Here is a 16,303-nt window from a genome sequence, read left to right as displayed (position 1 = left end):
ACCTCCGTTCTACTCCCTCGGGACCGTAGGCCTCCGCCCTACTCCCACCGAAATGCTCCGGGACCGTAAACCTCCGTTCTACTCCCTCGGGACCGTACTCCCACCGAACTGCTCCGGGACCGTAGACCTCCGTTATACTCCCTCGGGACCGTAGGCCTCCGCCCTACTCCCACCGAAATGCTCCAGGACCGTAAACCTCCGTTCTACTCCCTCGGGACCGTAGGCCTCCGCCCTACTCCCACCGAAATGCTCCAGGACCGTAAACCTCCGTTCTACTCCCTCGGGACCGTAGGCCTCCGCCCTACTCCCTTTTCAGCACTAAATTAAACACAAATCAAATTCTAATTCGAATTCGAAATCTACACTCGAAACTCGACAATCTGAAATCCATCTTCTAATTCTCAGCGGATGTGTTTTTATCACTCATTTCTACGCTTTGTTCTAGGCATGATGGCCTAGCCTTTCATATTGGTTTCGTTGATCTTTTCGATTAACACCAATACGCGTGGTATGCTCGTCCGACACACCACACCTATTGGGGGTCCATTTGTTGACCTCATTTTTAGTGAGGTCTAGTCTTTCTCGTAGGATTTAGGATCTAGCCTTAGGGGTCTCCCTTTGACTATCTTAGAACCTTAGAAACGAGACCCGCCTCATTTTAGAAATATAACCCACTTCTGTCCCCTTCTGGAGTTTTACGTGTGTGGTATCGACTTCTAGCACTTAGAAAGATGAAACCAACATGAGGAAACCCAAAAGGGATTCCCTATAGGACCTTCCTGAGCCTTAGGGTGGCCTTCTGCACAATTCGCACTCCCGCGCGCACAAACTTCGCAATTCGGAGAGTCGGCGCGTTCGATCGCCTCAATTCGCATCGCTTGCACTGTTACCCGTCGAAGGCTCGAATAAATCTTTTGAAACAATCGATCGCGGGTCTAAATTTTGTGAAATTTGAATTTTGACGCGTTTTTGACCCGATTGTCGACGACGTCTTCCGAACCAAAACGGACTGCACCGGCACGTCCGGAGTGTCGAGGAAGGGCACCTATTTTGTTACGACGCCGCGCGCTAGTAAATCGCATATAATTTAATATATATATATATATATATATATACTTATATATGTATATATATATATTAATTTATATAAAACCTATTTTATCCCTTTCCTCTTTAAACACCAAATCCCTAAACCCACGCACCCGAGCTCTGCTTCCGTTTCCCTTCTCCTAGAAATTAAACAACGATCCATAGGATTTCGAGGTTGTTTGTCTGGCGCAACATAAATCCTCCAACTTTTCTTTAGGCATTTGTATAGCTCTGCTGTACGATTTAAGCCCTAACTCGTTCTAGGTTTCGAGGTTGTCGTCCGATACGACGTAAACCCTCATCTTCCAGGCGATTTGTGTGATCATGTCACACAAATATAAGTCATAATTAAATAAAATTGGCAGGATGAAACACTTTAATAATTTTTTCTCAAAACTAAATCCAAATCATAGGATAAACTGGGAAATCATTGAGGTTCGTCTCCGGGTCTGTGGTCTTCCCTTAGTTTCTCTTCATTTGAATTCCTCAACATTGTTCCAGGTTTGAGCATTTCCCCTTTCACACCTCTTTGTCCGATTTCGTTGAAAAGTCATATCCTTTTGACTTCTTTGAAGATGATATCTCCTGATTTCTATCGAGAGTTTTCTTAGGTGACTTCGGTCATTTAAGATGTAATTAACTATAGGGGTTTGGCCTTATAGGAAGTTTTTCCGAACTCAGCCTAAAATAAACCCTATTTAATTCTTTGTATTAAATAGGGGAACTTGTCGGCAAATAAAACGGTTTCGCAGACCAAACAGATGTCATATATTTCTTAGTTTATTTGATCGAGTCTCATCCTCAAGTCTTGTGTTTATCCCTCGGGATTATGAGGTCAGTTTGATTTCATATTTTTCTAAAATTATATATATATATATATATATAAATTAAAACGTCCTTCCGAAGCGGGCGACGGGACTTCACTTCTAGCGACCGACAGCTTCTTACGGGCAACCTACAAACTTTAACCAACCTCTTCTTTTTAGCTGCCGACAACGTTTTGAATTAGGTGAAGATGGAGTGAAAGTTTTTTAAGATGACAACGGTTTTAGATTTATCTTTTAAGATATAGATCCACATCATTCGAGTGTGGTCATCAATCAAGGCAAAGAACCACCATTTATTAGTGTAACTGGGAGTGCGAGAGAGTTCTCATAAGTCACTGTGAATAAGTAAAAAGGAGCAGAAGTTATGTAAGAGTGGAATGAATACGAAACGAGATGATGTTTAGTTATTTGAAAATGTCACATTTGAAGCTAGTAAGGTTTTTATTAGTAAACATTGACAAATACAATTATTTTTAAATATTGAAACTAGGATGACCCAAACGATAATATAATAACTCTATAAGACATTCAATGGATTGAGAAAAACTGCAACTACTGAAAGAAAGTGTCATCGTTTTCCGTGCCTTTTTGTTGGCAGAAGTAAAGCTCGAATACCTCTTAGCAGTCTAATCATCCTCTTCGAATGACGATCTTGAAAGACAAACATCAGGAGAAAAATTAGCAACGTAATCAATATCATGTGTTAACTTATTGACAGATAAATTGTCACACTTTAACAGAGGTACTTGTAACACAGATTTTAGAGTTAGATCGGCTGTTAATACAAACAACCCTTTACCAGTAATAGAATTGCAAGAGTCATCAACAATTTTAAATGTATCTTCCCCCGAGCATGGATAATATGTCAAGAAAGCTCAAGAGCATTCAGTCATATGGTTTGTGACACCATAATCAATGATCCATGGACTAGAAGAGACAAAAGAAGTGAGTGTCATAGGAATGATATCTTGACGGATGTAGAAGGTTGATGGGTCGGAAGACAGTTGACTGGATCCAAACAACTTGTTTAATTGTTCCACCTAACTCTTTAAAAGATTTGGGCGATTCCAGAGTATTCTGAGTGGGAGTTTGTTGTGTCGTAATATATTCAAGCGTCGTAGTGAGATGCTTAGTAGCGAAGGATTTGGTTAAAGGTTTATTCGCTAGTTTCTTGTGAAGCTTCCAACACTTTTCACGAGTATGGTTGGGCCTGTGATAGTAATTATAAGTGGAGTGATTGGTCTGTGATGACGTGGATGGTTGAGCACTATTGGAGGACAAGGTAGTCGATTCAGCTGAAGGAGTGGAAGTGCCAAACATGACAAGTCCCTGACTTTCTTCGCGGTGTACCTCAGTGAATGCAACATGAGTTGAAGAAAGGGTTTCCCGACCAAGAATACGATCTTGGACTTCGTATCTTGGACTTCGTCGAGATCGTTGTTTACACTCGTCAAGAATTGGAACACGCGATCTATTTCCACAATTTTCTAGAAAAAGGAAAAGTTTGTCGGAGAGTCACATGTGTAGTCATAGTAGAGATCACATTCCATCTATAAGGCCACCAATTCATTGTAGTACTTACTAGGTCACGGTCCTTGATCCTTGTTTTGCCTCGCGGATCCTCTTAGAAACCTCAACTAAGTTTCTTACGTCCAAGTAGATATCCCGAACTGTCGTTTATAGTGCACTTGCAGATGAAGAAACAATTACGAATGGTCAATCGTAGCCTCCATTGGATTGATCAGCCAAGACATGACCATGAAATTCTCCACTTCCTATGCACCATATGCCGAGTCAGTTTTCAGAGGTCCGTGAATCATCCCTGTGAGATAGCCAAATTTTTTGTGTCTTTTGATGAACGATAACGCGGCTTGAGACCATTAGAGAAAATTAGATTCTTAAAGTTTATGCATGGTGATCAAGAAGTTCATTTGGTTTTCCGGTCCTCCAGTTTTCGGAGGAATTGAGGTCATTGTCGATCCTCTGCTGTACTTAATTACCCCGTCGAAAGGAGGCTCGATGGTGGAGGCCGCCATGATTTCGACCAAGCTGAAGATGAGGTTGGGATTCTGAGACATCAAAGGATTCTGACTGCAGGAGGGAGAACCGGCGACATTTTAGCGACCGAACCTTCAGGGAACTTGCAGGAAATATGCTAGAAGACAGAGGAAATCTGCAGGAAACTTACAGGGAGACCTGCAGGGCAGAAGGAGGGGCCGACAGCAAGGTAGATGCCATAGCGGTGGAAATATGTAGGAAATATGCTAGAAGGCAAAGGAAATCTGCAGGGAGACTTGCAGGACAGTTGAAGGAGGGTTGGTAGCGGAGGAGAACTCCATGGAGAAAGCTTTAGGGAAGGAGGGCGACAGAGGAGACTTATAGTGAGTGTCGATGGCAAGGTAGATGCCCCGACAGTGGGTTGGGTTAGATCCTAAGCTTTGATACCATGAAGGGAATCTGAGAATAGAGCACAATACTTTCATAGATAGTGGAAGGGTTATAATTACACATTATAAGACTCAAATAAAAAGAAATACACAAATAAAGGAAAGATATAAATTCATAAATAGATCTCATAAATATGGAAACAAAAGCAAAAAAAAAAAAGGCTAATAATAACTGCAGCGGAAATATGTTAATAATTCTAATAATTGCTAATTGTTTTCAAGTTCTAACTCCCTGTTTTATGGGTTTTCCTTTTGCTTGCCATTGTATACTCAATTCATCTTAAGCTTTTTTCTTAATGATCTTGTTCTGATAGAATTATCCAATTACTACCATTTCTTTTTCTTCATCCAGAATTTGTTTTAGAGAGTTGCTTTTGGAAAAAAAATTATGGCAATGAAAACAGTTTTTTAAAAGTTTTGAAAATGAAAGTAGAGAATATATAAGCTGTTTACCAAATATTGTCCCCTCCTACAAATTTGGCTGCTTTCTATGTTCTTTTCAAATTTCTGATTTTTTCTAACTTGATAGCAATTTTTTTTTTTTTCATATACCCTACGTGAAATTTGATGATTTTTCTCCTTAAGCTTGATATCACCCAAATTTGTCTTCTGACAAGTCCTCTGCTTTCTACATGTTCTCATGAATTATGTGTTTTAATAATGTTGTTTTGTTGGAGTCCTTATATATATATTTTTAATTGATTAGTGGTTTATCTGACCCTTCAAGAAGCATTGTTGTTTTGTGCTTATTTGTATCTTTTATGATCAACTTTACGCTAAAATCCGTCAATTCATTTCATACATGCAGATTGATGAAGAAATCCTTCAGGAGGTTGTAATAATGGGATTTGAGAAGAACCAGTTGGTTGAATCTCTGCATAACAGAATCCAAAATGAGGTGCTCAATTCTACCCAAGATTTTCTGAAATCATTTAGTTCTTAGATCAAAACACTTTGTGTGGCTTTGTCACAGGCGACTGTAGCGTATTATTTGCTTCTAGACAACAGGTTCCGTGTTGCCAGTGGCTATCTTGGATCTGAACTTCAGGAAAGCATGGTGAGTTTTGAATTTCTTAGCTGCTGTTTAGGACCACTTTTATCTTTTATTTTCTAGTTTTTGTTTTTGTTTTGTATTGTTTATATTTTGATTTGCAACAAAACATGTTTGGATTTTTATTAAATTGTCATTATTTTTAAAAATACTCAAAATATCTAAAAGCTATTTTGAATGTTTAAAAAAAAAACATTTTACTTTGTTATTAAAAACATAAAAAAAATGTAAAAAATACATTAAACGAACATAATTTTGAAAAAAAAATTAAAACTGATCCCAAACAAGCCTTAATGCTCAAGTTTGTAGGAAATTATCAATTAAGATTCTTCTGTTTCTGTTTCTGTTTCTGTTGTGTTCTATTGATTTTGTTATTGACTACTAGGAATGTGGCTTCACTCGAGTGGGTACATGTGACATGCCTGCTCCTGCTGTTAGCCCTCCTGCTGTTAGCCCTCGCATGTTTGGATATGTGGATCCTCAGGGTGCGAGTTTAAGGCCCCATTTCCCTTCTGAAAGAAAATGGGCTCTTGGCCTTCAGGTCAAGAAATTTGCTATATATTTTGTCTTATATGCTTTAGTTAATTTTATGCAATCTTTTTGAGTTATAGTCATTGTGTTCTTGCAGTCTAGAGCTCATCCTCGTGAAATAATGATGGAAGTTCTTAAAGCGCTTCAAGAATTAAATGTTTCTTGGAAAAAAATTGGTCACTACAATATGAAATGCAGATGGATGCCTGGATTTTATCGTGGATACAGTGATGAATCTGACATCATTGGAAATGATGATCTTGCTGCAAGTGCATCTTATGTGGTTAAGTTTGAAGTTCAGGTACTCTAGAAATTTTCACACACAACACACACAAACACATGCTTTTACTCAAATAGTGACAACCTCATTAACTGGTTATGAAAGGGTCTTATTTTTTGCTTAAGTATTTATAATTGTTGGAGGATACTTAGGTGGTGAGGAGAGTGAAAAATTCTTTCGACTTTTAGCCATTTTTTAATTGAGAAGGACTACTACTTTATGCTAGGATTCTACATAAATAGAAAAAAAGCTAATATCGTGTCTTTTTGTATCCTTTTAATCTCTTTGAACGTTCACTTTTTATCACCGCTCTATGCTAGCCATCCTTTCTACTTTTTCTGCATATTTGCATAATGAAACAAACTAGAATTTTATTTAAGTTTACTATTTATATTCTAAGCTTTTTTATCATCTACATGTATATCTGAAGATGGTTTTCAATAAACTAGGATTTTTTATCCGTTTTTTGATGAAGAATATTTCTCAGAGTTGCATGGGGATTTCTCAGTGTTAGGAAAATCTATGTTTTTGTGTTGTTTCTTTTCTTAATCAGCGGCCACCTTAATTTCTTGGCCACTAAAATCTTCATTAAAACTCTAGTCTCAAGCCATCCACAATTGTCGCAAATTGAATCTATGCTGGTGGATTATTGATAGTCCATTTATCTACGTGAAAAATGTCAAAATGATCGCCTGACTCTTTGTACAGGTCATTTTAGTTCCAGAGTCTATATAAGTGCTGATTTAGTACCCATACTATTTTAATATGGGCTGAAATAGTCCCATAGAGAACTATTTCAACCCTAATCTAATTTGACACTTATAGATTCTGAGACTAAAATGACCACCATTAAACAGGGGATTATTTTGACATTTTACTCATATATCTACCTCAGATTAGGTTGTCCAGTCATTTATGATCTAGAGTATTGCTTGTATCTCCTCTTAAGAATGCATGTGTACCCTACTTGTGTCGAACTGCATGAGTTCACTTAAGAATAGCTAACGAAGATTTACATACATACCACTTAATTTCTATGTATTTACATATCTAACACCTATACTTCAATTTTACATTTATACCACCTTTCCTATGCATAAAAAGGTGTATTTTACATTTTAAAAGTAAAAAATTTGGTATTTTTTATGTGATATGAAAGATTTGGGTGACAAAGTGAAAAAATAAAACTTAGGTGTTAGGCATATAAATACATTGGAATTGAGTGTTATGTAAATGCTCGAATAACTAATCTCTATATATTATTCTTATCTTTTATTGACACGACAAACTTGTTCAAAGAGCCTCCAATGAGGCACATACTAAGGCTAGAAGAAAAACTTAAAGCATGAATTTATTTTTTTTAATGAGGTGTTACCATGTATAGTGGCATAATCTAAACATAGTTAAAAAGCATTGTGCTGGATTAATGAATTAATGTAGCTCTTAAATGATGCATAAAGTTAACGTTATAAATACTGATGAAATAACTACTGAGATTAGAGAGTTATGCAGTGCTTTGGTTAATAAAAAGTTTTAAATAAAGATTTTAAAATTAAGAGGTTAAATTATTAAGGAAGTATCATTTTGGTATTAATATTTAAGAATGAAGATTTTATTTAGAATTGTTCTAATTATAAGGAATTAAAGTTATTAGTCATACAATAAAGTTGCGGGGGAGAATAGTGAAACGTAGAATTGTGAAAATTATGTTTGTATCAGAGTTTATTTGATTTCATGTTAGGAAAGCCTATCTTAATTTTTTTTTTCAAATATTAATGTAAAATAGTGGTTGATAATTGTTTTCACTATTTTTTTAATTTATCATGAGAAAATTTATGATGGTTATTCATGGAAATTAGTTTGATAGTCATTTTAAAAAGAATTTATAAGAATATTTGAGCATCGACTAATATTAATAGTTTTGATAGAGCAAAAATGGGTTTTGAGCTGCAAGAAGATTATATGGATGAATAACATTAAGTTCAAATCTTTCTTGCTTTTATTATTGAGATTTTTATTAAGAATATTCAAAATAAGGTAATTTGGTGTTTGATTTTCACGAATGTATTGGTTCTAGTTAGGAAAATATTTTGGTGAAATAAGTTAATTTACATGGGGGCGTCTCGCGCGGGATATTATGCTCCTGCGACATTCGGCATTCTTGCTTCCATGGTATTCTGTGTTCACACGGGTTCCATAGGTTCCATGTTCTCGCATCTGTGAAACATGCGATGATTCTGTCTTTTAAGGATCACTATTACGGGATTCTGCTGCATGTAGCAGCCTCAGCCCTAGCCCTATTAACCTAAATTTAATATTTCTTTAATTCGAATTAGGGTTTTTGAGAGGGAACTATTTATATTTTGTTAGTTGTTGATTTTGACAGACTTTAGCTGTGGTGTTTGTGTTTGGAGATGTTTGTTTTTTTGATCTCCGGGGTAACATATCATCTTTCTCCGGAGTGACATATCATCTTTTTTTTTTTGCAAGTAGTGTATCTGTATCTTGCTTAGGAACAGATGGTGAATCCTCCTCGCCATTTGTGATTTTTTTTGTTGTTTTCTGACTAAACTGCTCCCAAGCACCCCCTATCATCTTCCAAATGCCGTCGACCTCCCTTATCCTCGATCTCTTTCTACCCCACAACCACCCTCCAATGGAGATATTGTTTAAAAGATAACAGTACTTGTCCAAACAAATATTTTATTCATGTTACGTGATGTATCAATTATTTGATAATATTACTAATAGATGAAATAATATATTGATTTAATTTTAGTAACAGATATGTTGGTAATTCTCTGGTAATATTAGTGGAAGACAAAATGAAATGTAGATGTGATATATTTGACTATTTAAATGTATTATACAGAAGAATGAGGATATGGACAAATATGTACTTACAGGGTTAAGCTTAGGTGTTTAAAAGTAGGATAGGAGAATTTTTGAAATTTGAAAATATTTCGGAGATTTAGATGATAGATTTAATAAATTTATATTTAGGCAGACAAAATGTCTTTTTAACCTAGTGTTGATCGGTCAGTTGTCCAAACACATTTGCTTTAGACAGATTTTTCTTATACGACTGAATCTCTTTTGCTGTGCATATGATATGCAGTTGCTTCAATATTTTTTTTAGATATTTTTTGATATATGTTAATAATCCTATAGTGATAGATTGCTCTACATAGTTACTTATGTTTAAGTATGCAAATTATATTTTTCTTCTTTTTATAAACATGAACAACGTGATTTCATTTTTTTATCAGCTTTATAAGACCAGAGAGGAGAAGTACCTTCTTGACTTGCAGAGGGTCAATGGCCCACAGCTTCTATTTTTGGACCTCTGTGCCGCATTCCTAGCTCAACTGAGAGTTCTATGATGGCTTTCTCCTCCTTCATTTTTCCGGTTGCGCTACTGTTTTCCTTCAACATCTGCTCATGTAAAACTTGATCACCGAAATTGATTTGGGGGCGGATTAGACAGTATTCATAAATGTATATAGTCTGTCACTGGCTTACCTTTTTGCGGTGCGCTGGCGTTGGCTTTTATGAAATTGCTTCCACGAATTGGTACCTCCCAAAACATACAAAAGTAGTAATAAAAAGCAAATTAATGCATTTTAAGCTTTGTTTTTTGTTTTTTTTTTGTTTTACTTTAGTTATATGTTTTTTGAGCAAATTATGATTAGCTTCATCATCTGCTTAACTGAGTTAATATGAAAGCGTTTGGCCTTTTTGTGGCAGACTCAGTTTCTGATTGTTTTGTGCTGAATAAGATAATAAATATATAGGTATTGCTGATATTACCTTTTTAATGGAAAACCGCTGGAACTAATAGTTGTTCCAGTTGTAGTGGTGCATTGATGAAATTTTCACATTGAGATGTCTCCATGTCAAACTTAAACATATGGTGCTGCCCCTAACTAGTAATATCGGTACCCATCTACTAGCACGAGTATCGTTATTTTAATAAAGTTGATGAAACAATGTGAAGAAAATTTTGTCTATATTCATGATGCTATATATCATCTTGATGTAGCAATGAAGAAATCAATGTTGCTGGCCGCATCCTTAACATGCTTGGGTCTTGCTCACCGGTCTCAACTAGGAGACTCAGAATCACACTTTTTTATGAGGCTATCTCTATTTCTGTTGTGTAGCATGAAGTTGTTTGTCCTATTACCAAAGATGCTAGATGAGTTATAATTCCAAACAATGTCTGTAAATGTCTGTTGTGGTTCACTACAGCTCCAAAGTAAGAGAAATATTTTTCGCTCAATGATGAATACCTTTTGGGATAGCAGTCCTCGCCAAAGGCGTAGCATTGTGATAGCTAATAGAAGGTGTTTTCTAGAATTAAGCTTATCACGAGCAGAAAGTAGTTCACAAGATCAACCTGAATAATTTTGACAACATAGGTTTTTGTGACTTGTGCATTCATCCCTTGTCATGTTTTTACAGGCGTGTTGAGTGGCTTTTTATTTTGGAAAAATCAAAATTATTGCTTTTAGGATGTCTAAATGTCTTGTTTTTTGTTTTTCTCTGGAAAAAGAGAGAATGAGTGTTCTTTGTAGGTTTAATTGAGGTTCATTTAATGTGATGCTCCTTGATAGAGGTAGGTATTGAGATAGTCAAATTCGATGTGATGCTCCTTGATAGAGGTAGCTATCCCTCTGATTGTTGGTTATGGTAGGAGCTCGCTCACGATTGCCAATGTTAGTGGGGAGTTCTTCCAATAATTCCAACATGTGGCAAGAGTTCTTCTGTTTGAGTTCAACTAGGTTATGATTTTACTGAGCTTCTTTTGATTAAGGCGAATTTGTTTTGAAGTCTTTTTTCTTTTTACACAAAAGGGTGCATGTTGGTTGTGTATCTCTAGGACAACCTCATAGTTGTCAAAGTTCACTCAAATGTATAGGATAGATGTTGAAGGGACTTTTTTCCTGTATCATCTTTTTCATCTATATTGTGCCTAGATATACATCTATTTGGAAGGTATCTTGACATATTGATCAACTCATTGTTACTAGGAGTGGAGCGACTGAAAGTGTCTTTAGATAGATCTGGCAATGGTGAAAAATAGTTGTGACTAGGTTCACGTTTGCCCATGCAATGGCTTGCCTCTTATATATAGTTTCCTTGGAACATCATGAAATTTATGAATGTCGAGGTTTTGTGCTATTTGTTTGTTGTGTTATTAGGATACTAATGAAGGTATTAAATTTACGTAGAGGTTGCCTGGAGGAGCAGTGAAGGTAACCTTGGATCCGCTCTCTTTTTTTTCTTATTGCTTGGAGGAGATGCAATCTCCTCATCCAGCAAGATGTACATATGTATGCGGGCTATGCAGCCGGGTGTGTCCCATAGTTGTTTAACAGGTTCAAGGGGAGTCTAGTTGCAAAATGTTGAAGTGATCTTGATTTTGAAAAAGGCGCAATTGCCATAAATTTTGTTATTCTATTAAGTGAGGGAAGAATGGCTATATATATCTCCCTCTAGATCTAGTATGAAAGTTTGTATGATTGTATTTTGAAGACAATCAATGTTGATGACCTTTAGTGTAGTAAGGAGACTACACTAACGAAGATAAATTCCTCTAATTATCTATAAATGAGTGAAATCTATGTAAATTCCTCTAATTACCCTTATTATGAGTAGCTGCTCAAGATGGATTCGAGTCACCAACTATTATCTTCTAATAGTGAGAGAATGCTTCTTCTTTTTTTATATGTTCCTCTCGTTATCCCATTCCTTGCCCCGTATGTCGAACCAAAAGGACCTTCAGTACATTCTAGTGGGACATTTATAGCACCTTATCCCCTTTATCGAGAAGGCAGTAATCCTACAGAGGCAGTCATCTATATTTTTTATGTGATAATGAGAAAGATATATTGGTTTAGTGAAAACCAAATTTTCTTAGAAAGAAGGTCTTATTTTTTCCTTGAATTTTCTTTTTTATATTTCAATTGTAGTAATGTTCATGTTTGTCTTACTACAGGTTGAATGGAAAAAGATTGAAATAGCTTCTTTGCTATTGAAAAAGGCACATCACAAGGTCACATCACAAGGCAACCATGGGATTTTTAGATAAAATCTTATTCTAGTCACTTATTTTAGTTTTGGAAGATTTTTGCTCAGCTAGAGTGTCTGTCGGTTGACTGTAATCATAAAACCTAAAAATTGATGACATAAATAAAAGATGATTTGTTTTCTTAGAAAGTTTTTTTTCCTGGCTCGCCTTAACTTTGAAGTGAGGCACCAAAAGGAGCCATTGGTACAAGAGATGGATCTATTACCACGATTGGAAGGTATTCCAATAGCCAAGTGAAAAAAAAAAACGAAATTAATTGGTCTTCGGGTTGCTCCAATTAGTAAGGAGTGAGCTAATGAAGTGGTCATAGCAATTACCAAACATCATATGTCGGAAAAAGGAAAAAAAGATAAAAAGACATCCATAAGTGCCAATTGAAGAGATGCATTGACTATGATATTGGGATATTCTCAAAAAGGGATGTCAATTAACATTCAAAAAAAAATTTTTTTTTTCCAAAATGGACACTGTTGGGTGGGTATAGATAAGATATAGTCAACTAACTGACGATTGATAGAAAAGGGGGACCAAAAAAAAAAAGCTTAGAGAAGAAAATGACCTTATTCCACCGATTGGATCTAGAAAAAAATGTGCACTTTCCAATCCAAAAGAATGGATTTCCTAGAACTGCTAGTGAGGGCTGGAGACTATCAATAGTTATTCTTTCTCCTTGGCTAATAACTACCTCTTGATACTCTTAACTCACACTTAAAGTAGATTCAAAGGGTATATGCTTAGAGAAAAAGATGAGCTTTCTTCACTAGCCCAACTATCAAAAGTGGATTGAGAAGTAGAAAGAAAAATCCAATCTCAAAGGGAATCAATTCACACTTCATAAAATCATATATTTAAGACAAAGAAACTTACTATAAAGTGGAATAGAATTATTTCTTTAAATATATAATAGAAAGAAAAAAAAACTTAATGTAGCTAGCCTCAACCTATAAAAAAAGATCAAATGGATCGAAATTTAGACACCCTTTTTTGTTATCCATAGAAGTAATCCAACCCTAGTATCTTATCAAATGAAAACTTCCACTGAATCCTTGAATGAAAGAGCTCATTCATCAAAGGCAAAAGTCCTAGAAAAAATCTTAACTATAATTCTTGAAAAGATTTAATTTAATCACAGTTATATCACGATTATAGATTGTTCCAATGATCTTTGTTTTTTTCTGTTCTCCAATATGAACATTACTAAATATAAAATAATATAAAAGAATAAAAATATGAAATTTAATTAACATTTATTAATTTCATTTAACCATCTAAATTAGTGTTGTTTACAGAATTAATTGTGCCAAAAATGAGACTCTCGCCCACTCCTCATGCTGGGAAAAAATTTGAGTACGTAAGACGTACGCAGCGCTGCGTACGCCAGTAGGTTACAGGGGTTACAGGGAGGTTACAAGAAGGGGTATAACGTGGATATAACCCCACAATACCCTCCCTGTAACCTCCTGACGTACGCAACTCTGCGTACGTCTTACATACTCAAACTCATGCTGGGGATATTGGCATTGGTCGCTTGCACGCCCAATCTTGATCACACTTGCATCAAATCTGACCAAAAACTCATCGTCTCTCCAACTTTCATTCTTTGTCGTTTGGTTAGCACGAGTATTTCACTCATTCTTTTTTTATTTGATCTATACCATTATACTTTGCAGCACACAATTTTTATCATTACTCATTTGTTTGTCTTTCATCTGCCTTGTCTTTAGCTCCCCTATTGATAAAATGAATCATTAGCATCTATTTAGTTAAATTGACAGTAGCATATTTTATTTATTTATAATGTATTAAGTGATGCTACATTTTTATAGGATTCGACTTATTTTATATATAATTTTTAAGAAAATACTTCAAGAAGTTATAAAAGATCATATTATTTTATATAATAATTTTTTTTTCATAAGACACCCCACGTAAAGCTACGTCAGGAGTCCGCACAGAAAAAATTTTGTAAGAGCGCGTATTTTCTGTCTGGACACCTGACGTATCTCTACGTGCGGCGTAGTTTATTCCTGAGTTATTTTCAGGTTATTTATGGGTTATTTTCAATAATCCTGAAATAATTCAAAAATAAAGAACGCGGGTTCTATCTGGGTTATTTCGGGATTATTGAAAATAACCCAGAAATAACCTGAAAATAACTCAGGAATATCCTGCGCCGCACGTAGAGCTACGTCAGGAGTCCGCACAAAAAAATTTTTGTAAGATCCAAGCCTTTGTATTCGTGTATCCTTCTTATTGGGTTTAGTATTATGGACTCTATTTTGATTTAGTCTACTACAATTATTAAAAATTTTAAATCACCCTTTGGCAATGCTTGGCTTTAAGTAGGATTTGGTTAGTCTTATAAAATTGAATTTAGTAAGTCCCAATGTGTTTAAATTCTAAAAAATTTATTCATATTATATTTGTTAAATTCAATTAAAAGTACGTGAGACTGTTTGATAATTTATTTTAGGATTTAAATATTTTATTTGAATTGAAAGTTTAATATTATATATTAATGATGTCATTATTAAGTTTCATAAAATTTAATTTAAATATTTATTTTTAATTATACTAATCAATAATTATGAATTTATTGAAGTAATTACTAGTTGTTTTTTTCTTTTTTTTAGTGTGTATTGAATCTTCGTACCACACTGAGACAATAATATATTACTCTACTGCTATGAATTTGTTAGTATGCTTCATATCCTAAGGATTCTATTGACTGGCCTTTGTGCTAAATTTCATGGCGTTTGAGTTGATTTGATAAGAAAATAAAATTAATATCATTTAATAACATAAGATTTTTAGTAAATATAAATCAATTTTTTATGAAAATTTCCTCTAGTAACTCAAGCCATTTTAAATTATTTCCATAATTATATATATATATAGATAGATGCTTAGCATCTAAAATAATATAAATTCAAAATATTTTGATATACTTCCTAATTATTACTAGACGATCGATAAGTCATCAACTGCTCTAGGAATGTTGACATGTTGCACGATTAACACGAGCAAAACACTCTCATATTATGTGTTGGAATATATTTCATCCATAATTAACTTTGTTCGACATGCATTTTTGAAGCCATAAATATAAACACCCAAATAAGTACTACTTTAAATGTTCTTCATCATTAACTTTCATATTAGCTATTACCCCTACAATTTTCATGCATAACATAAGCATGGGAGATGCTAACTTTTACATAATTTGAATCATGTTTGAATATAGCTGAAAATGTTTTGACAACAAAATAGTATGATATGGTTTGAGCAAACTTCCTACACAATGTCTGATTGTGATTCACATAATGTTGAATTTGATCAAAATAACATCTTAGAGTCATGAATTAATGCATAAAAAATATATATATCACTTTTAAATTATTAATAATAATAGTATTTTTAATATAATGATAACTTTTTTTGCGCTTTATAAATATAAATTTAATTATATTTATATTTATATAAATATAATGAGGCGTGATATGTCAAATGAGTCATACAAATTTTAACACTGATCAATCTCAGTTTATTGCAGTGCGCCCACTTGACACGTTACGTCTCTCTGTTGGACTCCATGCGCAAATTACATCTAGAATCTAGATGTAATATTTGCTCATACCTCATAGATCTCTAACTGATTTGTGTGAATTCACAAGCAACATAGATAAATTAAAATTAAATTTCTTATATTTAAAATCAGATAATATTCACTTACATTCTGATTTTCCACATAATTTTTATTTAATTAAAAATATGTTGATCCAAATTTAATTATAACGAAGTCTCAATGCCACTAAAATTACAATAAATAAGTGAAAAAATTATATTCCAAGTAAATATTAGTGATGAGGATGAATACATAGACCACCCAAACTTTTATTTATTTACCTTATCCTTCCGTTAATAGATGCACACGTGCTAAACCCACATCTATTTGAAGCAGCCGTCCGCACCGAGTCACCGCTT

The 16,303-nt window shown here is 34.6% G+C and overlaps 1 protein-coding gene across 1 annotated transcript in view; it reads left to right on the top strand.

The window, feature by feature from the left end:
* LOC110027271 (SNF1-related protein kinase catalytic subunit alpha KIN10-like) overlaps positions 1-9,852 on the top strand; it is a gene marked incomplete at its 5' end in the record, with an annotated part of 47,159 nt that extends 37,307 nt beyond the window's left edge. Inside the window, 5 exon segments of the mRNA XM_020728621.1 lie at positions 5,172-5,261; positions 5,337-5,420; positions 5,800-5,955; positions 6,043-6,246; positions 9,495-9,852. Coding sequence (XP_020584280.1) covers positions 5,172-5,261; positions 5,337-5,420; positions 5,800-5,955; positions 6,043-6,246; positions 9,495-9,608 — 648 coding nt within the window. The 3' untranslated portion in view covers positions 9,609-9,852.
* Between the last annotated feature and the right edge of the window lie 6,451 nt (positions 9,853-16,303).

This window comes from Phalaenopsis equestris, unplaced genomic scaffold (genome assembly GCF_001263595.1).
Source record: "Phalaenopsis equestris unplaced genomic scaffold, ASM126359v1 Scaffold000421, whole genome shotgun sequence".
Classification (NCBI taxonomy): domain Eukaryota; kingdom Viridiplantae; phylum Streptophyta; class Magnoliopsida; order Asparagales; family Orchidaceae; genus Phalaenopsis; species Phalaenopsis equestris.
This window is presented reverse-complemented; position numbering and strand designations above follow the sequence as displayed.